General features: G+C 39.5%; 1 protein-coding gene across 4 annotated transcripts in view; it reads right to left on the reverse strand.

The window, feature by feature from the left end:
- Positions 1–815: 815 nt before the first annotated feature.
- The window catches only part of rarga (retinoic acid receptor gamma a), a 77,314-nt gene continuing 50,538 nt past the window's right edge, over positions 816–27,591 (reverse strand). For 3 of the 4 annotated variants that reach the window (XM_058762651.1, XM_058762650.1, XM_058762652.1), the window contains exons 3-9: positions 9,544–9,692; positions 7,152–7,293; positions 5,245–5,408; positions 4,545–4,721; positions 4,238–4,442; positions 3,905–4,063; positions 816–2,913 (exon numbers count right to left, since the gene is read on the reverse strand). In XM_058762651.1, the coding sequence (XP_058618634.1) occupies positions 2,558–2,913; positions 3,905–4,063; positions 4,238–4,442; positions 4,545–4,721; positions 5,245–5,408; positions 7,152–7,293; positions 9,544–9,692 (1,352 nt within the window). In that variant the 3' untranslated portion in view covers positions 816–2,557. Of the gene's footprint in view, positions 2,914–3,904; positions 4,064–4,237; positions 4,443–4,544; positions 4,722–5,244; positions 5,409–7,151; positions 7,294–9,543; positions 9,693–23,503; positions 23,969–27,591 lie in introns of those variants that run through there. The other variant, XM_058762653.1, reaches the window with a different exon arrangement.

The raw sequence follows: 27,591 nt of genomic DNA on the forward strand, positions 1-27,591 counted from the left end.
GTGCTTGACATGTTTGTTACCTCGATTACAAAACTACTTCACATCCCAAATTTCGTGGATATTTTTTTTTCATCCTGTTAAATCAAATCGTTTGATCCGTTCACGACAAAAAATTAATAAATAAATAATAAACATTTTAAAAGACTCGTCCTCCAGTCAGATAGGCCTAGCTGTAAACAGAATTGAAGGCCCTTTTAAAACTTTAATATACGGTAAATGTGTATTTTACGATGGCCGAGAGAGCTCAACGCCCTGCAAATTAAGAAAACAACTTCATCAATTTGACAACACAACCAAATAAAGAAAGGCACTGCAAATAGAAAAAAAAAACACCTACAAATTAAGAAAACAAATTCATCAATTTGACAACATGCGCTGCAAATGCTCCACAACCAAACAAAGAAACGCACTGCAAATAAATTTCTTTATTTGTTTGCGTTGTGAGCATTTGCACCACCTCCACCTGCTGTCAAACTGGTGAAGATGTTTTCTTGATTTGCTGGTGCTTTTTCTATTTGCATGTGTTTTCTGAAGTTGCAGCGCATTGAGCTCTCTCGGCCACCGTAGGTATTTACACGTTCGTAAATACACATTTTAAACACATTTAAAAAGTTTTGAAAGGAGTTTCAGTGATTGGATGAACACATGAATAGAACTAAATTGTAACACATTTATACTTAATTTACAATTTTAAATTAAAAACCTTATATTACATGTAATACAGTACAAAAATATAATATTCCTAAATTTGATGATTCAAATAAAATTCCAAAAGCATAACTAAATAGTAAATAAATGAATTCATGAATAACAGAGAGATTCTCAAAAAAAAAAAAAAGTTTATTGTGCCTCTTGTTTATATGGCTTTTTATATAACAGAATTTGTTGAACACGAACAAAGGACTGATAATACATTAGCCAAGTTTAGAGAACAAGAAAAATATGACGAAGAGTTAAAGTAATCTCAACATTCCACTTGCTATACGTGTGGCTGTGGCGCAACTCTGAAGAAGAGGTCAGTATGACAGCTCACACACTCTCTGACAGCACCACAGTGATGACATTCATTTAACAAAGTACTACACTACAGCTTATTGAGTGCAGCCATCCTCACATTCAACACACACACACGCACACATCCACACACACAGCTGAGTTCTGGTCATAGTCGTATTGCTTGACTGAGACTGATACCTTTTAATGTTCAGTGGCACACGACCACCAAATTGCATACTGTGTGTTTTTGGCAATAAAATGGATTAGGTAACATTAGAAAAAGAACTCTATTTCTATAACGAAGATGAAAGTTCTGCAATGAAGTTCTGTGTAAGATACACAGATTTATTTCAGTTCATGGTGACACGGCGAGATTTCTGAAACGTAACACATAAGTATTGGCCGTTTCTTGGCTGCCGCCAGACAGCAAGCGTTTGGTCCTTACAGAGATGCCCTGAGTCTGAATTTCATGTTTTTCTTTTTTTATAGCAAGAGTTCTGAATACATGTAGCATGCTTTTTAAATGTGTGTGTGTGTGTGTGTGTGTGTGTGTGTGTGTGTGTTAGCACAGATCTGCGTTCCTGTATTTCATCATGATACATGAGATTCAGAAAATCATCCAGATGCAATTGTGTAGTTATTCTGAAGAACCGTCTAGGCCAATGAGGTCAAAGTTAATTCGACTCGAGTGCTGCATAACTTCTGCCTGAAACCGGTCCAGTATGACATCATATGCATGATGCAGAGACTTGAAGGTAATGGACATGTGGGTGTTTCTGTTTGGAGCTGGGCTCCCTGACAGGAGTTGAACCCTACAAGCTGCAAACTTTGGCACAGACACACCATTCAATTGGCAGCGAATCATGTGACGCAATGAAAGCCCATACGTAATGGCATTCCCCTAAAAACACGGATCATTCGATGGGAGATACCCAGCCACTGAACTGATTATCAATGACATCTAATGCTGAGCCAAAGTGCCCAATAACCCAACCAAGCAGCTGGATAAAGACTCAGCAGAGGTCTGCCAGTTATAGCAATCCGATTATCTTTCGGTAAGTCTGCCCAGGAAAGCTATCCAAACAAAATATAACTAAGAAAATAGAATACAGGACAAAAAATATATAAAGGTATATATAGATATGTATGGGCTTATTCATAAAATGTAAAGAGAACAAACTATCTCAAGGCTGAAAAAGTCAAAATGATATTCGAAAGCGTCAACGACAACAGAAAAAGATTAGCATTTTCAGTTTTCATCCTGTATTTTCTTTTGAAAGACTTTTTTGAACCCGTTGAGAGTCAGCTGTAAATGGTATAAGTCCATTTGGCTTCTCCTTTTCAAAGCAAACAAACAAGTTTTATAAAAGCGGCAGTTATTTTGTCTGAAAAGCCAGCTGTTTTGTCTTTCGCCTTCCCTCTCGTTCTGCGGGAGAGGTCCTGAGAAGAGGTTTTTTACGTGAGTTGCCTCAAATCGACTCACTGATGTCTCTCATCGTTGACCGAGTGGCCTGAGTTAGGAGTGTCTGTACAGGTAAGGCTGGAAGAAGAACCAGCTTCCTCACTGAGCTCTTCCTCCATGGCTCTTTCTAGACACGTCCACATTGGGTTCCTGGCTGCCCCAGGCCTCTCCGTCGCTGTCTGTACCCCTCTCCTCCTCTGCGTCGTCGTCATCGTCGTCCTCCTCCTCCGGTGAAGGCTCACTGCCGTTCTCCGTGGCCCAGCTGTCGTCCTCGTCCTCCTGCTCTTTCTTCATAGTGAGCAGGGCTGGCGGAGGAGCGGGCTGTTCGAGCTCGGGCTTCTTTTCTGTGGACTCGGCCTGATCCTCGAAGGCCTCTGGGTTTTCCAGCATCTCTCGGATGAGAGGAGGCATGGGGCCTGGGATCTCCATCTTGAGAGTTATGGCCCTTTCTGCTCCTGTAGCACAAAAACATTATATGTATTAAGGTAATTAGTACCTAGCAAAGAGTGAAAGTCTATTCAAACTGATTTTCACACCAATTTTGGACATCAGTGTTTAAGATTATACAAAAATAGGTAAAAACTACTGTTTTCCCATAATGTAAATTGGTTTTTATTGTTTATATTTATTGTATTTATTTATATATACACTTCTGTTCAAAAGTTTGGGGTTAGGTGTTTTATTTTTTTATAATGCTGTTTTTTGAATGTTCTATTCAGTAAATAACTTTGAAAAAAGTATTATGGTTTCCTCAAATATATTAAGCAACACAACTGTTAAGCACCAAATCAGCATATTAGAATTATTTCTGAAGGATCATGTGACACTGAAGACTGAAGTAATGGCTGCTAAAAATCCAGCTTCAAATATAATTTTTTAAAATTTTTTAATAATATTTCACAATATTACCGTTTACCAAATTTGTGATCAAATAATTATGATGCATTTACTGTATGTGATCATACTTCAAAAAATAAATTATATTTATATATATATATATATATATATATATATATATATATATACATACACATACATACACACACATACATCTGTTACAATTGGCAGTGTATTTTGCATTAAAAGACATGAGTAATTGTTGTCAAATGAGTTGTATTTTGCATTGAAGCGAGTCAAATCTTGTATTGTCAGATGGCTTGTATTTTGCATTGAAGCATGTGAATGATGGAGTGCATCTTGCTCTCGCTCAAGTATGCAAACATTTCTCAGAGACTCTGAGAAAATTTGCGTTGCCCTCTGTGTGAATAACATCGATGCGCAAAAACACTGTCAATAATCCTGCTCTTGGTTTGAATAGGCCTCAAGTTCACTAATGCACTTGAAAAAAAAAAAGCATTTGATTTTCATCCGGATTTAAATCTTGCAAATCAACCAGAATAGTAATGCTGAGGTGATTTCTATGTATTTTTTGGCTAGTAAACTGACCCTTGGTGCTGATGCCACGTAGGTCAGTAATTTTCATCAACATGCGAGGGAACATGTGAGGTTTGTTGGGTCGGCGGCGTCGTGCATAGATCTTCAGAGCTTCCAGAAGGGGCTCCTGTAGACGATCTACACGCTCAGGCTCCTCAAGATCCATTCGGTCTACAGAGAAAGAGGTTAATATCAGTATAGTAGTACCTTCATCCATTTTTAGTGGTTTGGTGGTTAAAACCAATTCTGAATACTAGCTAAAACTGTGTAATGTAATGTGTACATTTTTCCTATTGCTTCATCTAGGTGGCAGCAGTGTTGCAACAAAATTGAATCATGTAATACCTCCACAAATGAGGCAGATGGCGCTGAGGAGGCCAGTCTCCGTATCATCCATCTCCAGGGGCAGAAGCTGACCAGCAAAGGCAAACACCAGGTCAGTGAGCGGACCGAAGCCAGCATTATGCATCTGAGTCCGGTTAAGGGTCAGTCCATCTGAAAAGGTCATTGTGTCCTGCTCCGGTGTGTATCGCGTGCAGATTCGCAGCATCTGCAAGAGACAGACATTTATGAGCCAAAGAATTATGTGAAAGTAATGAAGTAGATACATGGTCTATATCAAGGTGAGATTCTTAAAGGAAGGCACACATACTAGAATGTCCAAGCAGGCTGATTTAAGGAGGGTGATCTGATCTGCGATGGTGAGGGTGGTGAAGCCCGGAAGGCGTTTGGCAAATTCCACAATTTTAATGATGCACTTGGTGGAGAGCTCACTGAATTTGTCCCATAGGCCCAGGTCCAGCTGAACCCGGTGATCTGAGCTTGAGTTCTGAGGAAGAGAAAAGAAGAAAAAAGGTTAATGTGTGCGCAAAATGAATCATATATTCATTCACATGTCATTCCAAACCCATATGGTTATTTATGCCATGGAACACAAGGAGAAATTATGCAAAAAATGTGAATTTCAGTTCGTTCTTCACACTCTTCAACTTTTGAAGAGTTGGAATACAGCATATGAATTATATGGACCGCTTTAATGATAGTTTTATGGTTCTTTTTGTCATTTTGGAGCTTGATGGGCCCAGTGCTCATTTACTTTCATTATATTGAAAAGATTGTCCAGGAAATTCTTCAGAAAGAATTTCACAGAAGAAAAAGTCATACAGATTTGGAACAACACGAGGTTGAATAAATGACAATATTTATCTTTTGGGTGCACTGTTCCTTTAAATTATGTTTTCAATAATGGAACATGTTTATCACACTATATCTGACATGGTCAGTTTACACCGCTATAAATAAATTCCACATTCCATTGCTGACAGATCCGCTCATTTTCAGAAAATACTCACTGTGGTGTATTTTCCCAGCTGGCAGAGTGAAGGGAAGGTCTCTTGATGTGCTTTGCTCACTTTGTTGACCAGCTCTTCCAGTTCCCCACTCAGCTCATAGCTCTCTGGTGGAACGACCTCATCCTTCACGTCCTTCTTTTTCTTATTTCGATCGTTGCGCACAGCTGAGAGTCACAAAGAGAGGCAGCTTAATAATTCTACAATGAGTTAGCTTTGACAAACTGTCAAACTATGATCTTAGTACTTGGATGTGCAACCTGGTGAAACTCTACAAGGCGATGTGCCAGAAAAAACTTCTGATGATTTCGAGCTTAATTCCTCAGAATGTCTAACCAGGTACAATACAACAATCTGTTTAATGTACAATTATGTGGAACAGGATTTTAGCTACTCAGCAAATCCAATTGACCAAAAAACGTCCTGTTGGGTCAATCTCATGTCCAGGTGTCACATTTCATCCCAAAAATATATATATTTTTTAATACAATTTTAAATCATGTATTTCAATCATGAACTATGTACAACAAATTATATATATATATACACACACACACACACATACATACATACATACATATATATATATATATGAGTGTATGTATTTCACACTAACATACTGTGTGTGTGTGTACATTGGCATTTTCATCCTAATGCCACTTTCATATTGTTTTATTACAGTTAAAAGCAATAAGCTGCTTGAGAAATAAAACTATAAAATAAAATGAAAGCCTCTTTTATTACTGATTCTATTTTTAATACAATGACTATTTTAAATATAATACATTACAACAAATACCACAATGACATTTAAATAATATAAACATAAAAATATATAATTGCAACAGAATATATGCTTAATTGTCAAAATTAAAAATATGCTACTATATTTACAAAAAATTTAATTTAATTGTATAATATTTATTTAAAATTTCTTTCTATAGATTTTGAGGGGAAATATGGCCAGGAAATGTTCTTGACAGGTTTTGTGAGATTCATCTTGTCGCTTATCACCTGTTTGAAAAATCTCAAAATTAACCCATTTATCACATGTTGCATTATCGCATCTTGCTTGGATAAGACACGATGTTACTGTATACCGAATTCCAAATGCAATCACTAATACATGGAAACTGACCTCAGATCAGACTCTGTGGGTGTTTTGGTGCGTCTGACCCAAGGGAGAGAGCAGCCCTGCCAACCCTAACCCCCCTCCCCTCTTTCTCTCGCCCCCCTCCCATTCTTTCCTTCCTCTCAGGATATCCAGTAATAGCAAAAGCACAATGTGATCCCGGTCCCTACACACATCCCATACATATAAACGCACACATACATGTCCCTGTGGACACATAGAGGGCCAATGTGCCACTCTCCCCGTGACATCATCGCCGTGACCCTGGCAAATGAACAAACACATGCCCCAGACTCGCTCTTTCAACCTCAGGCTATTGTCTTTGTTACAACACAAATCTGTTAGTGCCAAGTCATAAAGTGACTAGAGGAAGGGCTACCAAAGAAATCACACCTAGCGTTGATGGATTGATGTGGGTGAAACTTCAGACACAAAACCCATTTGTGAAGTGAACATTCATATTGAGCTCTAACCTCCATGCTAACCAGTTTATTGGTTTGTGTTTGAACTTTTATTTGTCTTTTGTGTCTTCAAGTGTCTCAAACTGGTGGTTTGCAGTCGTCTACAGTTTGTTTATGCCTCTGTGTCCCGGCGCTCAAGTCTCACCACTCTAAATTTGTCTGTGTGTCTCTGGGTTGTGTGTCTGTTTCACAGCTTCTAAACTATATCAGCGTGTCCCCGTCTGTCTCCTGTCCCGTCTCTATATTTGTGTTTGTGTATGTGGGTCTTGGCTGAAGGCCAAGGAACCCGTGTGCCTGGCAGAGGCCTGAACCCTCACCTTCCTTGGACATGCCAACCTCGAAGCACTTCTGCAGCCGGCAGTACTGGCAACGGTTGCGTGTGACCTTGTTGATCTGGCAGTTCTTGTCACGGTGGCAGGTGTACACCATGTTCTTCTGAATACTGCGACGGAAGAAACCCTGCAACAGACATCCAAGAGAGAGCGAGTAGGTCAGCTGAAGAGTAGGTCAACCACTATCATTTCACTTACACAAGCTGTCAGTATATTGTTCAAAGTTGCTGATCCAGAACAGTTTTTTGCTAATGATGTCATTTTGTTTTTGTTATATAAAAGGATAGTCAAAAATTTGATAAGTGATGGCCTTTATACCTGTGACCATATAAATCGAAATATTGTTATTTTTCCAAATTGTATTATTACTTACGGCAAATGGCTTAGAACTGGGTTAGTGAAACTAACTAGACCTGTTCACACAAGACATGTTATTGTGTCCATTGAATTGTTTTTGTATGTAAACATATGCTAGACAGGATTTTTTTAGCAAGTCAAAAATTGTTTGTTTAACAAAAATAGACCAGAAACTTCTTTTAAACACATCCTAAGTGAATTAACCCCTTACTTAGGGAAGAATAATAAAAAAAAAAAAATTATATTACACACACATATTATATATATATATATATATATATATATATATATATATATATATATATATATATATATATATATGCTGATTGAGTCTTGACCATAGTTGTATTTTACCACAGAGGTATATGGTACAACATATTTTACCCCTTAAACATACTAAAATTACTGTATTGCATTGCTTCTCATTGCTTTAAAGGGACAGTTCGCCCAAAAATTAACTGTTCAATCAAATGTTTGGTTACCAGCATTCTTCAAAATAACCTACAACAGTAGAAAGGAAATTATAAAGGTTCAGAACAAGTGGAGGGTGAGTAAATGATAACAGAATTGTCATTTTTGGGTAAACTATCCCTTTAACATATTGTCCACATTACTTGGAGTCTCATGTAGCTGATACTGTGCAACTGTATCCTTTTCAAGTGACCTTTTGTATGTTTTCAGAAACATTTTTGCTCCCTGCACTACAAGTTCCTCAGTCAGTCTTAGTTTCTTGGTGTTGACAGGAGCGAAAATACTTTTTAGTATTCAAGTATTTTTAACATGCGAGAGCAGGGGCGGACTGGCCATCTGGACGTTCTGGAGAAGTCCAGAACACGGCCATCGGCCTGGCTGGTTCATCATCAAAGAAAAAGTGTCAAATTAAGTGGCGTTGATGGCCGACAAAAGGGGGCGCTAATGCAATCTATTTTTGCTCATAATAAACCGAAACTGACGTGAAGGAGAGTGGGCTCCTGATGGCAAGCAAAAAACGTGAAGATAAAGGCAGTTGGGAGAAGCAAAAAGGAAAAAAAAGCGAAGTTACGTCAGGTTATTTTTGCCCGCCTCTCTCACTATACACAGCATGTAGCCAATAGCACTATAGTAAAATCCCAGGACAACCCTAGTCCGAGCGTCCACTGCTATTTGTCACTCCGCATTATCTGGCATGAATATTCCATTCATTCATAAAGAGACAGCAGCGATTCTACAACGGGTTACACTTGAGAGATATTGAGTTAGAAAATGAAGTAGCCTATAAGGTGATTGCTCCGATTAACACACACACACACACACACACACAAATACTTAAATTGAAGAATGTAGTTTCAGGTTTCTAGATTTTATGTTTATTTTTATGTCATATACATTTTTGCTTTCTGCTCTTTTTATGTAGATTTCAAGTATTTAAGTTCATATAATAATACATTTATTTCAATCCCTTGCTGAAAAACAAAAACAAAAATAGCAACCATCAATAGAATTTGTAATGGTTTTACTGGTTATAATCGAAATTGTATTGGTTTTAATGGAAATTGTAATGGACCCTATTGGTCTCTACTGGTAATTGGTTGCCTATTATTGTTGTTAAATATTATTATTGTAAAAAACACAAAATCCTAATGGAACATGTCCCAAAACACACTGCAGGAAACTGTTATTTAATGGTTTTAATGATTAAAAGATGATGGTTTGTGCAATGTTTGTAATGGCATTTGTAGTGGAAACTGTGATGGTTTCTATTGTTTTTTTCAGCAGGGGCACCATGGGTTTTGTCATGTTATTTGCCATAAATGCAATACATTGATTGCTGTAATACTGTGAGATAGTAGCGGCTGTTGGCCTATTTGGGAGAAAATCCAGGGCTGTTTTTTACTCCCAGTCCGTCCCAGTGCGAGAGCTAAACCTCCACATCTCTCTGTATTTTTCGCATTTTTGCCAAACGTCAAGACAAATTGTGTAACAGACTCATGAAGAACATGAGATTCGTCAGGCCACAGACGGTGGGAGTTCTGCTGTTTACCTTGCAGCCCTCGCAAGAACTGACACCATAGTGGTACCCGGAAGACTTGTCCTGGCAGACGAAGCAGGGCTTGTAAACACGGGGCGGAGGTGGTGGAGAAGGGGAGCTGGGCACCATCTCCTCCGAACTGGTGCTCTGGGTCTCCACCGCTGAAGAGGAGAGAAAAGAAAACATCAGACGCTTCGTCTAATCACATCACTTCACACTATTTACACAACACAGGAGGATTTAATGAGAGGGAGATATTAAACGCCACATGGAGAGAAGAAAAGATCCTCCCGTGAACCTTTTAAACCATATCTGATTTCAAAGACCCACAAGGGCTTTGAAAACCATCATGATTCCTCGCTAAACCTTTTTCATGATGCCCTCGAGCAGAAACACACAAGACGCTACCCATCGCCGCTTTTTAAATCTGTTATTGTATGCAAAGCATCTGCCAACTAGGTAAAAGTCAAGTCTAGTTAACATGTCTGTTGAATTCATCTCCCTATAGCTCCGCCCCCCTCCCCCCCAGCCCACCCTGTCCTTAGGGGTCCAGGATTTTAGGGGATTAGGCTGCGGTGATTGACACTGGAAAGAAAAGAAAACACAAACAGTTTAACACTAGCAGACAGATAAGCGGAGCCGATAAGACAGGTAGCTCATCTATGTCACAGCCTCGGGGAAAAACTCCACCCTGCGTTTGGCGTCTTGCATGCGGGACGGCTGACTGACGCGGGACGAGTGTCTAATTGTGATGTCAAGCCTTACTAACAGTAATGACTTGGGGTGTAACAATATCGTGGATGGTGACAATACATATCATCTATAATCCACCCAAAAATAATATTTAGACAGAATTAATTTAGCATCAAATATGGTAAACCTAAAAGGTCACATATTTGAGCTTCCATGTTTATTAATTATTATTAATAAATTAAAATTAAACTACTTTTTAACTGTGATCATATGTTTTACAAACAATCATTTTAAAAAAATACCATTTTAATTATATTTTGGTGTTTTTTTTTAGTATCATGAGAGATTATCATGTAAAGAAACAAACTGGCACGAGTGTATCATTTCACCCCTAGTCACGACTTTGAGATATCACACCAGATTAAACTTTATATTTCACATTTGCACATGCCAAAGTCAACTTTTACCCTTGGTCGCTCCAAATTCAAACCCCCAGCCTTCACCCTTGCCATTCTTTGACACACAAACCCTATTTTTCTCTTGTTTCCTGGCCCTAAATTCCTCAGTGCAGTCCTGCTAGGTTTTAATAGAGGCCCCTGCTCGTAAGATAGGCCTATAAAGGTGGTCTCATGGCTGGACTGGAGGCCCCAGCCCGGCTGGCGGGGTCTTTATTAAGACTCAGACACCTCGGGCAGCCATTCACACCACCAGCTGTAGCCTGAGCTAGTAAAAAAAAAAAAAGCCCCAATCATAAAAAAAAAACAAAAAAAACAGGGAGGCTCTAAACTTCTAACTTTTATTGCCCACCTTCTTCAGCCACCTTCAATGGAAAGCCTAAACTTAACCTACAACCCCTCCCTCGCTGTCCCACCACAGGGTTCAGCAAAAACCACCAGCTTGGCCTTTTAACAAGAGTTTGGAGACTTCAAAAGAAGAAAAGGGGGCATAAAAAGAGGAATTTGATAGAAAACAGAAAGAAAAAGACAAGGGTGGAGGGGTGAGCGAGGAGAGGCAAATAGGCCCATTTAAGGTCGAGCTCACATACAGTAGGGCCTTCTGTTCATGGCCATGGTTACAAACAAATCGCTTATTCTTTAAGCGAGAGTGAGAAATGCAAAAGCTGCCTGAGTATATGATGTATAAAAAGGCTAATTGCATTTGAACTAGCAACATGCATGACATTTGTTTCCCAACTGTTGTGCAATGTCAAGTTAGTTATTTTTTTTTACTAACAATTACTAGTACAATAGAGGAATGTTATCAGAACAGGTTTCAGTTTAGTTTAGAAATCAACTGATACAAATTTTCTGTGTCGATACCGATATCCGATTTTAGAATGACATACCCATACAGATACAAAAGTTTGGTAGTTCTCTTTTTTTTTTTTACCTTTTCAAATTAACAATTAATTACACAACTTTGAAAGAGATGTAAATAACTTTTAGTCTATCCATATTATTAACATGTTTTCGATGTTTCAAAGTAAAATTACTTGAATTAACAGAATACTGAACATTAAATTAATATTTCTTAAGTTTTTGGATGTTCGTTAACTGAATGCTCGTTAACTGAATTCTGAAAATCACTCAATGATTTGAATAACAGGATATAATCGGCCCTGATCATTGGCTGTTTTTGTATGTCCAATATCGTCAATAATTACTCAACCGCTGCCGATTATTAGCCGATATATCGGTGCGTTGAGAACACTAACCAGGAAATTACCATCAAAATAACCGAAGAACTAGCGCAAAAAGGCCATCAAATATAATGGGTCACATTAAAGTTATAATTCTTGTATAAACCCCAAACATGTATGATATCACAACACATATGTGTTTTGAATACTAAGTATACGCAGTGAACTAAATGCTGCACAGCAGGATCAATGCTCTCCACTGAACCTAGAGTGAACTCATTTGTTTATATAGCAATACTGGCAATATGCTGGTAATGACAAGCGCCTGAAAAGGATCGCAAACTGCATGTGGCGTGAAGAAACGGCTACTGATTGACACCGTCTGAGTAGCTGAGAGTAAAAAGAATGGGAGGGGGGAGAGGGACAAAAATCCATCAGGATCTCTCAACAACCCAAGACGGTTCCTGCCGTAAAAACCCCGGTCGCTTTCCCTCCCTCTAACACCTCTTCCCAAATATCAGTCAACACTTCTCCCGGGGTGCACAATGGGATGGGTTCTTATGTCAGCCTGGAGGCCCTCTCTGCGTCCCCTCCGCTAAGCTCTCCTCTGTTTGGGAAACAAAGCGCTCTGAAATGAGAGGCCTCCTTATCAGCTCTCCAGCCAGGGACTTGATTTGCATCACAATGCGAAGGCAGAGGGTGGATGGCTGCTGATGGAGGGACAGGTAGAAGCCGACTGCAGTTATCAGTAGACGCAGTTCATTTCCTGCCTGGTATTGTGTTTCTGTCCTGAACTGGTCTCTCTGTGTCCTCTGTACACAAGTATTCCAGGTGGACCGTCCTATGCTAATCCCAGTGTCAACCTAGACAAAGTGCCCATGTGGTAGGAAAATGTCCATATCTACAAGCAGAAACATACACAATATATGCCACACCAGGGCAAAGTAAATACACAAATGCAAAAAATGTAAAGATAAGTAAATATACCAACACACACACACACACACACACACACACAAACACACACACACAATGATCCAGTACTGGGGAAATATGTATACGTACACAAAACAGGGGTGTCAAAAATGTAATATATTAATAAACACTAACAGTATTTATATTATTACAAATATTATTATTGTTATAAATATAATGTTTATTCAAATTATTGACATTATTATTATTATTATTAGAATATATTTAATATTTAAAAAACATATGCACATTTATTTGTTACTAAAAATATATTTAATATTTTTGAAATATTTAAAAAATAATTTCTAAATTAAAACTATTAAAATATTAAATATTTTTAAATACATAAAACCTAAATATAACAAATATGTATGTTTATATAAACATAAAACTATAATAAAATGTATCAAATGTAAACATTTACATTAATAAACAATTATTATGAAAATGTTAATATTTAAAATAAAACAAATTAGTTACTTTATATTTTAACGTAGAACTAAGTATTTCATATTTATTAATAAACTTTTAACTCTTAAATTAATACAATTAAAAAGTATTTAAATATTATCAATAACATCTATATTTAGCAGAGATCTAGTGGGTAAGTGTCAATGGCCACAATGCGGTGCACATAAACATGCGTGCAAACCAAAAACATGGCATTGTTGCCGAAAAAAGTGGTCTAGGTCCAAATCCATTTCCTGAAGAACTGACTTTGGTAACACAATAAACAAGTAGTGCAAACAAATCAGGCCACATGGGTAACAGGAAGTGAGCTGTGACCTTGAGTTTCTTTATTTTGGTTCAGAATGAAAGCATAAAAATTAGCAAGTACACAAGTCTAAAAGGATAAAAAATAACAAGTGTCAGCTTCATGTGTTTTAAGTGTTGCAACACTACTTTTAGCTGAGCAGCATATGACGCATTGGCTGCGGAACAACTATTCTTTCACAATAGAAGAGCAGATTTTGTGTACGTGACTGTGGGTGTGATTGAATCTTCAGTGGAGCTCTGTTCCCAAATCTAGTCTTGGCATGTGAGCGTGTGTGTGTTCAGTTCTGCATGGGCGCTCGTCCAACGAGTGTCTCTAAAGACTCCCATTTGATTTGCAAATATAGTTCTCTGCGTCTCAATTCCTCTTAAGTATTTCAGCGTGTTGGGCGTGTATTTGCGTGTCGCTCGCTTTGCATTTCTCAGAACATAATCTTGCTTCCCTCCACTGAAAGCTCCATGATTTCTCCTTCGCCTCATATTACAGCCCCATACCGGCGAGTGGGGTGGACAGACTGCTTTGTTGTGCGTGCAGCCAGTGTGGCAGACGGGCCACAGATTGGCCAGGTTTTTTGGAGCGGTGTGATTGATAGACTGACTGGCAGAGCCCTCCTCTCTCTCCAAGCGGTGCCTGATGGGCAAGGACACACAGCCCTCCTCTGGCTGCCAACTTCCTGATGAGGGGAACTGACCGTGGCTCTTTCTCTGTCTCTGTGTCTCATTGCCCACGGCTTCCTGCCCTCAGCCAGATCCTCCTCACATGCTGTTGTCATCGTACCACCTCATACTACACAACCCCATTTCCTTCCTCTCCACCGCATCACTGTCTCTTTCCGCTGGATGTATTCTCACTGATTGCAGGCTTTATCTTACTGACAGCTGTTTTTCGACATTTGTAAATTCACATATTGCAGCAAGTAAAAATGTTGATGTATTGAGAGAAACAATCGCTTAAACAAAGAGTCAAACTAATTCCAGATACTATTTTGTCAAGTACTTGGCAAATTTACAAACTAAAAAAATTCTGAAAATAAATAAATAAATAAACAAATAAACAAGCTGATAATTATAAAATAAAATAAAATAAAATAAAATAAAATAAAATAAAATAAAATAAAATAAAATAAAATAAAATAAAATAAAATAAAATAAAATAAAATAAAATAAAATTAAAAAATTTAATTTAATTTAATTTAATTAAATGTCGGCGCCGATAGCCTCATGGTTAGTGCATCGACATATAGCGCAACTGTGCTCACGGCGACCCGACTTCGATTCCCGCCTTGAGGTCCTTTGCCAATCCTGCTCCCCTCTCTCTACCCAATACTTTCCTATCATCTCTCCACTGTCCTCTCACAATAAAGGCATAAAAAGCCCATAAATATAACTTAAATAAAATAAAATAAAAATCAGTCAAAAAAAGATCTGAACAATTTCCGGATAGCTCTATAGCTGATAACTGTTTTCATGAAAATAAAAGAAAGGAAAAAAGAAAAGAAACTTTTCATGTACTGAGAGAAACAATAATTAAAATGAAGATGTGAACACTTTCCAGATATTATATTGCTTTTTACATGGCAAATTTACTTAAATTTACTTGTTACATGTTAATGGTAAAAATACTATTTTTGAACACAAAAAAAAAAAACACTAACATACTAATCAACAAAATAAATAAACAAATAAATAAATGAAAGTGGATAATTGTTTTATGTCTAAATAAAATAAAATAATAAAATTTAATTTAATTTAAATAAGATAAAATAAAATGATGATCCAATTTCATCAGACAGTTATTAATTTAAAATCACTGATATCAGACAATAACTGATATCATGTGCACCCCTAATTAAAAACTTTAATTTAGGAGTTGACCTACCTTCTAAAATTACTTCAGAAGGCCAGTTTAAAAACAATGCCTCTGCACCACAGATGCAGTGCAAAAGGAGTCTTAAGTTATGGGGTTGAGAGGTGTGTGTGCTTTCATTAAAGGTGCTGAGCAGTAGCAGTTGCTGTCAACAGCTGTCTAAGAGCTCATTACCTGATCTCCCCCCTCCTCTCCTCCCATTTTTATACTTTTTATCCCTCCCTCTCATGCGCTCCATCCCAGGCCTGTAAAAAAGGAGGAGTCCTTCCTGTTGCAGTAAGGCCCTTTCTGAAAGGAAGCCCTGTGATAAAACTGGGCTGCCATCCAAGAGATGGCTCAGAGCGAAAGACAGAAAAAGAGAGAAAGACTTACATACAGCCCAGACTGGACAAGACTGAAGGAATTTACACCCTCATGTCATAACCAGCACACAGGCATTAATACATACATGAACACATACAGTTATCGTTCTCAGTCATGGAGCCGGCCAGCAATAGGTCTTCCATAGGCCAGCCCCATCACGCAAGGTGAGCAAAAGGGCAACAGGTATGAGCAGACTTAATGGCTGGATCTGTCTGAAAAGGTTAGTTCATCCAAAAATGAAGCATCTGTCATCATTTACTCACAATTAAGTCATTCCAAACCTGCATGACTGGAACAACAAAAGAATAATTTGAAAAATGTCTCTGTTTTTTGTGTCCAGAGAAAGTCAAGGTGGTCCAGTGTTGCTTTGGAATCCGTTAACTTTCATTTATGAATTGCTTTATGTAGAAGAAAAAAGTAATAGAGGTTTGAAACAATGTGAGGGTAAATGGGGTCACATTGACTGTTGAGAAATCAAGCCATTCCAATAGGAATCTGCACAATTGGGAGTTGCAAAATGTTGGTCATGTGATTTTCCCCACATTAACCAACAGGAAGTTGCTTGGTTTGAAAGTGACTTCTGTGTAGGAAATGCCTCCTACATCTCTGCGCTGTTGACAGTGGACAATGGACCCTTATTTGCTTGCAAAAATTTGCTGCCGTTTTGCTCATTTGGCCACACCAGTAAATTATTTTTGGATCAAGTATCCACTTAAAGTTAAACTACCCTCAATCTGCAACATCTCATAGACCTGAGGCATGTCTGGATGAAGGTGAGCCAGCATCTGGCCTGAATGACCCCTGAATGAGTGGCACTAACACATCAATGGACTCAGAGAATCAATCGCCCACACTTGAGTCCTTCCTGGATTACAGGCAATCAGACACCCTCTCAACTACGGCTTACACAGATACTGCTCTCTCCATTACCAAAGGCGTCTTTTTTCTGGTCTGGTAACCAGAAGGTTGCTGGTTTAACTCCATTGATCTTCATTGGATCCATCATGCCCTTGAGCAAGTCATTTACCCTTGGGTTGCTCCAGGGGCTTGTCTCTATAATAAATGTAATTTGCAATATGTAAGCTGCTCTAGATAAAAGTGTCCACTGAAAGACTATTTAATTAAAAATAAAGTTTTCAATTAGAAACAAAATGGTTTTTATAGCCCAAAGCCATAGGGAAACCTCCACAAAGACCTTTTCAATTCCCTAGCTCTTTAGAAAGTCATCTATTCAGCGGTTCTTCACAGAAACTAGAACCTGCTAGCACTTTTCTGCAAGAAACGGTTCTGCAAAGGAACAATTCAAGAGTATATTGACAGAAAGCTTTTGTGTAGTCCAAAACAAGGCCCATTTAGTAAACCGTTTAAGGGACTTGTGTCCTATTCCTCTAGTAGGACTCTATCCAAACTAGACAGTGAGGGGTAATCAGAGCACAAAGACCGGGAATGAAGGCCTGATTCAGAGAAGACAGATTTCTGGTACAGACATCCAAATTTGCAACTCCACTGAATCTCCAGCTCCCCCACCAGGCTTCATCTGTGCTGTCAACCCCTGAGTGAGAGTGTCTCCTCTAATTCCTCTCCACTCCAATGGCTGGATGCGTCCTCCATGGACACAACCATTGATCAAGCCAACAGGCAGCGAGACAGCCTCATCTACCCATTATCTTTGATCTTCTCGTCCTCGAAGACTTGCTCTCACCATCTGTCTGCGCTCACCTGCTTTAAGACGGGCAACTTAGCTTGAGTCACAGCCTGAAGTGCCTCTCGGCTTGGGACTGGGGCGGGACACGGGACCTTATTGCTTCCTTCCCCAAACAATAGAAACCGCAAAAAGAAGAAGCAGCCGAACTTTGAAGGCTGACACCTTAATTTTGCAAAATAAAGTGCAGGCCTGTTTGACTTGCTTGGATCTCATCTAACTGTCATTAGTTAGTAACTGCATGAGCACAAAGCAAAACTTTGCTTTGCATAAGGAGAGCACCCAACAGAGTTGTGGCTTCCTGCTGTTTATGTGATTTGTGGTCGATGCTTATAGTAGCTGTGGGTCTCTTGTGTATAAATACTCGTTCTTTCACTATCAGTTCAACAGCCTGGCACAGTTCTGTTCTTTCTAATGGCACAAGGGCGAGTCTGTGAGAAACTTCTGCTTTGACTATAGGGGAAATTACAATACGATGTGTGCTTACGCGAGTGGAATTTTTCACTTTAGTGTGGCATCACGCCTTCAGCGACTGCCCAAGATGTTAGGGTGTGGATGGGCACGCTTCGTGGAAACTGGCAATTGCGAAGTTTCAAAACAATACTGCGTGCGGTTTGATGTACTCTCGTAACACCCAGAGAGCAACAGACAGAGCTCAGCCGTGTAGGAAGTCACCTTCTGAGACAAATCCAACCCCATCGTACTGACTAAACCACAATACGCTTTTTATTTAGAGCCAACACAGCTTTTCTAAATGGAGCGTAGACCAGCCAAGCCATAGACACCATCCACCAGACAGACGGTGTCATCCCTGCTCATTCTAAACACTGCGCGGAGTCTTCAGACAGCAGATGATCATTTAAAAAGATGGATGTGTGGGGGTAAAGTACAGATGGTCTTCCCTAACAAGCATCCTCGGGCTCTTGTATCCATTCATCTTTTATGGCTGATTTAGGATGGCCTCTCACCTCCATCTGCATGTATACACACAAAATGTAACATATATGTACGTTTTCATATTACATGACTTGTACAACTGTACTTGTACTACCACTATTAAGAAAATGTGTCTTTTTCTCACTATAAAAAAGTTATTTAAAAAAAAATCTAAAAATACACACACACACACACATACATATACATACATACATACACACATATATATACATATATATACACATACATATATATATGATGAGACTGCTAGGGGTTTTAACGCCCTAAAAATCTAAACCTTTTTACTGTTTAGATGTTGACGTGTTGTCTTAAAAGTATCAGAGACAAAATGGCAATTTATGTCTATATATAGAAATATTAAAATTTATGTGTAAAGGCAGTGAATTGGTTATTCACGTGATGCTTTGATGGCAGCAGAGACGGTGCTTTTTTATAGGGGATAAATATAAAGGCGCAACTTCTCTCTGGGAGTTTTACCGCACTGACAGTTTCAGCATGCTCAACAACCACAGCACACACTCAGCACGTGGAAATCTCAGAAATCTTAATTTACCTTACCAGAGGAAAATAAAACAAAAAAAACTGTACATCAACTAGTTGGTTGGCAGATGACTTGCTGACCATCCCTCCCCATCGTACAACAGGATGTTTTTCGTGACAAGAGCTGCAAGATTATCAGTGACATGAAACCACTGATAAAATCAGTCTGAAAGCATTGTTATATCCTTGTAGTTTTCACAACAATAATGTGCAGATTTCTAAAGTATCAAAAAGCATTGAGATAACATTAAACACTGAAACATGCACCAGATCTCGGTGCTAGCAATACAACAAGATACCAGAATCAATGTCTTCTGAGAAGCATCGTCTCATCAACAGTGCTGCAGCCCCTCAACCTGATTCTCATTTTAGATAAAACCAGTGATTGACTGACAGGGAGTTCCTACGGCCCAGCTGACAAACATAGTGGGGGTTTGAGCTATATTTTGCCTCACATTTTCACATAACAGTGAGCGCTAGTAACGACGGAGCCAAGCCGTCAGTCAACAACACACTGGTAACAGAACTTCTCCCCTCACACTGAGCTCACACATGGTTTCAGACTGACAAAGATCCTGCCAACGCCTCGCCCCTAGAGAGAAACTGCCAACCAGGCACTGGAGCTCTCAGTAAACATCCACTAAATCACTGGACAAAAGGGAGGTGATGGCCAAACTATGACAGCCATTGAGCCTCACCCAGAGTTTTCAATCCCATGATGCCTGGCCTTGTTTGTGTCTCTCAGAGACCCATGAAAGTGAAGTGGAAAGATTAGTTAATTAGCAATGCTTCCTGAATAGATGTGGGACAAATTTGGACTGTCCAATGAGTCTTTCGGGTTGCCCGTCGGGACGGTTCTGAAATCTACAACAAGGTGCAAAGAACTCGCCTAATAGTCTAAACCAAACAGAACCAAGTGCATGTTTTGGTTCTATCAATTGCACCGTCTGATCATTTCACAGTCAGTCTAAAATTCGCCCATCCTTCAAGCAGTGCAAAACAGTCATTGTTGCTGTTCCATGAGAGGCGGATCTCTCTTATTTACGGTTCCTTGACCCTGCCGGGATATTATAAACTGCCCAGACAGCAGCAAATGGATTCCAGCGGCAGACTGTGGAATCTCAGCGGCCGCATCAGGCCTCCTCTCTTGGGTTTGCCTTCGACTCCCTCTTAGAGTTCAACGGCCATCCATACACAGTTACTGCCACCTTTAAATCAGCTAAATGCACCGAATACACCTTATGCATAATTCACAGATGCAAATGCACAAGATACAAGCACATAATTACAGCACAGACACATTTCGTATGAGATTGTGGAGTCTCATTTTCACTATTTTTAAATTTAGATCACTTTTGCCATCATCTAATCCTTAATTAGTTAATCTTTAAAAGCACTAATAACGCTTTAGCAAAAATATCCATTTTATACTGTACATTATGATGTTTTGATGGCTAAATTGACTTATAGCATCCAAAACAACTGATTTTGGTGTTACATATTTAATTTATTTAGACAAAATATTATGACATTTAAATATCAGCCATTCATCAGTTATCAGCTATAACATGAAAATAATTATCAGTCAAAATTTTAATATCAGTGCATCCTTAATTTGTACGGTTGACAACCCACACTGGGTTAAAATGTGCTTGCAGTGAAGTGCAAGATTGAAGAGCACAAGTTTTAAGAAGTAAAAATATTATTCACAGCTTGTTTAACATTAACAGAGTATCTCTCCATTGTTGGACTGGGATGCAGTCAGTGTGAATCCCTCACGGCCAACCACTTTTCCCATTTTCCTACAACATACACACCCTCTGAGAGAGACGCACACACACACACACGCACACACACTCACAAGCATCGAATCAATCAAGTATCGTTTTTTTATTCCCCTGCCTTGTCAGGCACGCTAATCTTTTAATTGAATCTTTTTGTAATTATAACGAAATAATTGAGGACTTCCATTAAAACAAAAAATGAGATCGGGCTGCGTGTGACAGCGGACACAGGAAGCCCTCATTTCCCTGTCTTTCACGCAGAGCTCTATTTCAGAGGGCTTATCAGACTCTGATGTGGACAGCACACTTCGCAGAAAACAATGGCATGTGTGTATGATCCCAAATGATCAGGACAGGAAAACGATCCCAGATTCTCGTCTTTATTTTAATGCAGCAAAAACCCACCATTTAATCCCAAAAATGTACACAAAAACTTTCTAACGGTCTTACAAAGCTGTGAAACTGTAGTGTCTCACATCATGAGCAACCTCTTTGCAAATAAAAAGGGGAATTAAAAGCAGTTCAGAGAAATGTGATGTTATCTTATGTATAAATTACTAAATCACCTGCGTGCTTCCTTTTTTTTTAAACATATGGCTCAATAGAGCCCTGGTGCTTCAAGGATTGCTCAATAAAAAAGCTCTTTCAGCTCTCTTCCCTTTCAGGGATGGAACAAGAGCAGCTCACATAGTCACGAGAGCTGACATTGGCCCGTGCAAAGCCTCTCCATAACCTTTGACACTGAATTTAAAAAAACTGCAATGGTCTTGAACTGCTGCACATAAAAACAGGAAAGACTGGCCACACTGACAGTGGGCTGTGATTCTCTTGCTCTTCACCTCTAACAGGTAGCAGGGGGTTTCGTGAATGGTGTAGGGCAATGCAAATGAAGACCCTTCATTGTCAGCATGGTTTACTGTGTGGTTCAAGTTTCCTGCAAGCCACTACAAACCAAAAAACTGGTCCATTTTAATCACGTGGTGAAAATAAAAGCAACACATCTAAATGTAATACTACAGATTACTAAATAAAAAAAATGCCAAAATCTCCCACGTATGTTAAGACATGGTGTTAATGTTGCTGACGCAGGTTCGAGTCTTGGCCTGCAATGTGCCCCCACCCCCTCTCTGCTGCTCTCTAATCAAATGAAGACACAAAAAAGCTGAAACTTTAAGAGACAGTGAGACAAATTTAACTCTTAGAGAAGTTTACCCACAATGCAGCTGGCCTGCCCCTAATGAAATACTGGGCTAAACACTGATTAATCTGGTCTAAGAGGACAATGAAGAGCAACAACTGTGTGTATCCTGTGGTCGGATAGGCCGGTCTTGTTTACAGAGGTTACTGGGCATGGTGGCTTGTAACAGTACACCGCTCCTGTTCTTCCCCGAGGGCAGCGGGATCTGTCCGATTGCCTCTCGATCTCCGCTATTTCCTGGAACCAGGAAGGAACAGAATTCGAGAAGCAGCGGCGGTGCAATCGGAGGACTCGTTTTCCAACGTGGGCCCTGATGGTGTGCTTGTGTAGCGTTGGTGAGACATGACTGATTAAATAAACAGATTTCATCTTGTTATCATCAGGGCCCTGGCCAAGGAGAAGAGGCATTATGGACCTCCCCCCCTCCCCTCCGGGTCGAGCTCAGACAGGGCATCTGTCTTCATTAAAGAGAACCCAGTGTGGCTGACAGCCACTGAAACGTTGGTGTCTTTCACGATTAATGAAGACAGATGAGTCGCCCTCAGAGGCCGAGAAGGAGGAACAAAAAGCAGAAGCTTCAACAAATACAAATGGAAAACAGCAAGAGCGCCGTGCATTTTGGGAAAAGGGTAACAGGAATGTTTACCGAACTGGACATTTGAGTTTTTTTCTCAGTTCTCTCATCAAGTTCAGACTGATCCCTTAAGAAAATCAACCCGAGTTTTGCCTATGATAAAGCATGATTGTTTTTAAAGCCAAAGGCTGTCTAAGGTCTGGAACGGAGGAAGGAAAAATAAAATGGTTGAAACTGAGACAGAAAATGAAAAAGGGAGAAAATCGAAGAGCGGTCCAGGTCTTCTAGCTCCCATACTTAGTGAACTTTCCACTCAGTGTATTTACTCCAATTCTTTACTATTTATTTAATGCTGTTTGCAATTTGGCTTCCTGTCAGAATTTAATCACCCAATCCGTTTTCCAATTCCAGTTTCATCAGTGACACATACTTGAGTAATGTCCCTCTCGGTTTTTCACTTTTACGCTTGTTTGATGCTGTTGTGTGGGCCGAGCCATGGTCAGGCATGCTGGGATACCAGAGCTGTCAGGCACAATTGTGAAGTGAAGAAGACAAATGCAATCTGCATGACTGAAATTATAGCACAGTGTCAGGTTCCCCCCCCACCCACTTCTCTCTCTCTCCCTCTCCCTCTCTTTCTCAAACAATCTCTCTTTCATCTCTCCCTCTCGCATTACTTCCTTTCTGTTTAACTTTTCATCAACCGACAAGGTCAAAAATCAGGTTACCCACACGGTCGGTGAAACCAGACTCTGTTCGTGACAATCGTGGAAACCGATCGACTCAAACAGCATCTCTAAAACACACAAACGCAGCTTAACGAATGCAGCTCTAGTGGTTCGTTTGGCACCGAGCGTCCTGTGGTCAACGCGAGGCCCCTTTAAAAGAATAAGAAAAGGCACTTACAGCGTACGCTGGCCGTCCCCGTCCAAGCAAAAGGGTCCAGTCCTGCGTAGAAGGGGCTCGCCTTCCGAAGCATGCATGCACCCCGGTTGGTGACATCGTATAGTTGGCGGGGACCCATGCCCAGAGCCTCCATACAGTCGAACATGCTGCGTCCCCGTCACCCACCCGCCTCCGAACGCCTCACGTCACCAAAAAAAAAAACAATAACAACACCCGCAGCTACGACAGCGCTAAATCCCCTGCTGGAATTCCTCTAGTCAGGATATACGTGCTGCCTGATCCCGCTGGTTTTGCTCTTGTAAGCGTTTCCTCTCTCTCTCTCTGTCACGCTGCTTGTTTCTCTTTCCCACTCCGGCTGATCTGCGGTGCTGGTTGCTCGGGGTGAGCTGCTCCTAGCGTGTTGTAACAGACCTAAATAACAGCCCCACATAGCACTCGCGGCTCTCAGACACACTGGAGCGAACCAACTGCCTCAGTCCTGCGCACACAGAGGGGGGTGGAGAGAGAGAGAGACTGATCGAGAAGGGGGTGAGAGAGAGAGAGAGAGAGAGGAGAGAGAGAGAGAGAGAGAGAGGGCCACAGGGAGGGGCCACAGTGTGTGTTTGTGTGTTTGCATTGCCAGCTCTGATCTGGTTAGAGGACAAACTTTTATTTGATTCTCTCTGGCCTCTTTTTGTCTCTTTTGTGATTCATATTTCAGCACGCACTGCACACAAACACGCTCTCTCGCTTTGCGCACCTCCCCCTTTTTTCCCTTGCAGTATATATGAGACCCCCGAACCCGTCCCTCAGCCCCGTCTCTAATCATAACCACATTAAAGTCCAGAGCGAGCGAGCAAAAGAGAGAGAGAGGGAGAGCATTGTGCAAGCAGCAGATGCCAGGGCAAAATTCTCGCCTTTGTCTCCACAAAAACAGAGTAAATGACTGATGGCCGCTGCTGTCTCTAGCTCATTAAGTATGTGGCGAATATTCAAAGCCCCCTCTGGCCCTCATAGAAGCTTTTAAAAGAGGAACTTTATTCAGTTGCGTGGGGAGAATCCATGCGCTAGAGGACGCCAAGCAGGAGACCAACAGGAAGATGAACTTGGGAAGGAATGTCAGGGCTTGTCTTCACACTTGCGACCAAGACATGATGAATTTGAGTCCTTTCCCATGGACTACAGTCAGTGGATGGCGTGTTTCATTTGACATGTGTGAAAATGAGGCTGTGAGGGATAGAAGTGTACAGTCGGTTAAATGTAAGACGCTTGCTTAGCTGACCAAATACAAAAATGTGTACTTTTAAATATACGTATATACAGAGGATAAAAAAACTGGGAAACATGGGTTGTGGAAATTAGACATGACCCAGGCCCAGAGGGAATCAATGGACTTGACAGCATTATCAAATTAGTAAAATATTTATTAAACAAGCATGCAATCCGATTCTAATTGGTAATTCTAATGAGTAGTTCTAATGAGCTCTCTACAGAGTTCTGCTCAGCTTCTAAATGTGTGCCTGGATATGACCTAGGACCTTGAATGGACTGTACATCTATCTCTCACAGCCTCATTATCATTTGCATGTAATGAAATATGATGTCTACCCTGACAATAGTCTACCGGTTTAGCAGCACAACAGCAAATTTAGAGATAACCAGACAACTGTATGACTTTTTGCCAAACAACCGTAGCTGATTTCCTTTCCTGCCCCCAAAACAGAGAGAGATAAATAAATGAATAAATAAGTAAACAAAAAAATATAATATTTAAAAAAAAAATAACTTTAATATTTTGTAATTAAAAATACATTTCGATGTGTCACAGTAAAGTCTATCAAATAAAATGTATTTTTATTCCTTACAGCCTCTTTATAAATAAAAATGAATTAATGAATGAATAAACAAACAAATAAGCACATAAATAAATCAATTTATAATTTAAAATTAACAGAAATAATAATAATAATCCAAAAAAATATATATATTTTTTCAAATGTTTTATATATTTAAAATAAATTAAATCTATTTAAATAATTTACTTTACCATACAGTTCAATAAAACCTATTAAATAAAATGTACTTCTGTTCGTCACAGCCTTGTTTTCATTCAAGTACATGAAGTTTCATGCGTATGGCATCTACACGGACTATTGAGGGCTCCAACACTATTTTGACTAATGACCTTTTTTGCATGACCTTTCAAGCTGGTCAAAATCATCATAGAGATTGCTGCAATAGATTTCCATTTGTATGTCAAATACCAAGATTAAGCATCAATAGAAGTAACCGATTATACATATTGATGCCATTTGTTCGCTAATAAGAGAAACTAATGTTATATGGTGATTTGTGGCAATATCCAGCTGAGAAAATACCTCAGAGCAGAGCACAACAAGAAACATGTATTTTCCCTTTTATGGTTTTAATCATTTCCAAAACCTTTCCAGGTCTGGAAATGAAAATTTTCAGAATTTTTTCAGGTTTCCAAAACCATGACCACTGGGTTTTGGTGTACAAGTACTAGACCAAGTAACAAGCAGCTCAGAGACTACCAGTTCTTGCCAGTAACCCTCACAACCTTAGTTGTCACAAATTAGTGCCCCTACCCCTAATAAGCCACATATACCTCCGCCACACACAGACAATCAGTACTATGACTCAATGAAATAAATAGCTCTGCCAGTGTCAGTGCCAATGGCTTTCAATAAGTGAACAGCTGGGGAGTGGACGGAGCCATACCAGGGTTCAAGTCAAGCAAACAGCTGAACACAATGCCAGGAGCAACAGAGGTGCCTGCGTCTCGGCCTTGCCTCATCCATCTTCACCCCCCTCCCGACCCCTGTCGTCCCGCTGGTAGTGGTACGGCCCAGCCGCCTAAGAAAAGACACCATTTCCTGTCAATCTGTGCTGCTGGTCGGGCTCTCCATAAACACATATTGCCCTTCCTTCCAAATACACTCACAATCTCCCACTCTGCGGCGTTCTGCTTTTCATTTTCCCAAACCCCCTTTGCTTTTTCACACTTACAAAGAAACAAAGAGTCCTTCTCCGAGCACGTTGGGGCATGCGCTGAGAATGGTATTCATTAGGCTGTTTATTGATCTTGTGGCTCTTGACTTTGTTATGGTTCTCATTTATTTTCTTTAGGCGACCCTCATAGACAGAGACAGGAAGAAAGAGTGAGAGAGAGAGCAGGGGAGAGAGAGAGGAGAATATGAGTGGGGGAGAAAGAAAGAGAGAGAGAGAGTAGGACACTTTAATGGCCCTTTTGTTTGAGCAGACAGTAAAGTACATCAATTGTAACTGTGAGGTTCTTCATGTAATTGTTGTGTCTTAAAGGCTGAGGGTGACAAAAGAACAGATCAAAAAGTACAATGGTAGAAGGAGGAAGCTGTGAATTCTAATAAGCAAAACTTTGAGTAAAATATCTAAAAATACTTAAAAGGACCAGTTTACTCTATATATAACTGCACAAGATATTTAAACTTTAGAAGTTGTTTTTTTTACACCATTAACATTATCTTAAGCATAAATCTAACAAAATTTCTTGGTTTATGCTTTAAAACATTTCTTTTCTAAAAAATTCTTTACTGTTCAAAAGTAGGTAGGATGTTTTATAGTGTTTTTATATGTTTTTCAAATAAGTCTCTTATGTGCACCAAGATTGCATTTATATCATTACAATAAAAAAAAAAAAGATTTTAAAATGTAATTTATTCCTATAATGGCAAAGTCGAATTCTCAGCAGGCATTACTCCTTTCATAAAAGTCACATAATTATTCAGAAATCATTCTAATATGCTGATTTTGTGCTCGAGAAACATTATTATTATTATTATTATCAATGTTGAAAACGTTTATGCTGCTTAATATTTTTGTGGAAATTGTGATGCATTTTTTTCAGGTTTCTTTGATTAATAGAAAGTTCAGAAGAACAGCATTTATTTGAAATAAAAATCTTTTGTGACATTATAAATGTCTTTACCATCACTTTTGATCAATGCAACATGTCCTTGCTGAATAAAAGTATTAATTTCTTAAAAAAAAACAAAAAAAAACAAATTGGTATCCAATATTTTTGAACGGGACTGTATATTCAACTTCAA

The sequence above is a fragment of the Onychostoma macrolepis genome, chromosome 23 (assembly GCF_012432095.1).
Source record: "Onychostoma macrolepis isolate SWU-2019 chromosome 23, ASM1243209v1, whole genome shotgun sequence".
Lineage (NCBI taxonomy): Eukaryota > Metazoa > Chordata > Actinopteri > Cypriniformes > Cyprinidae > Onychostoma > Onychostoma macrolepis.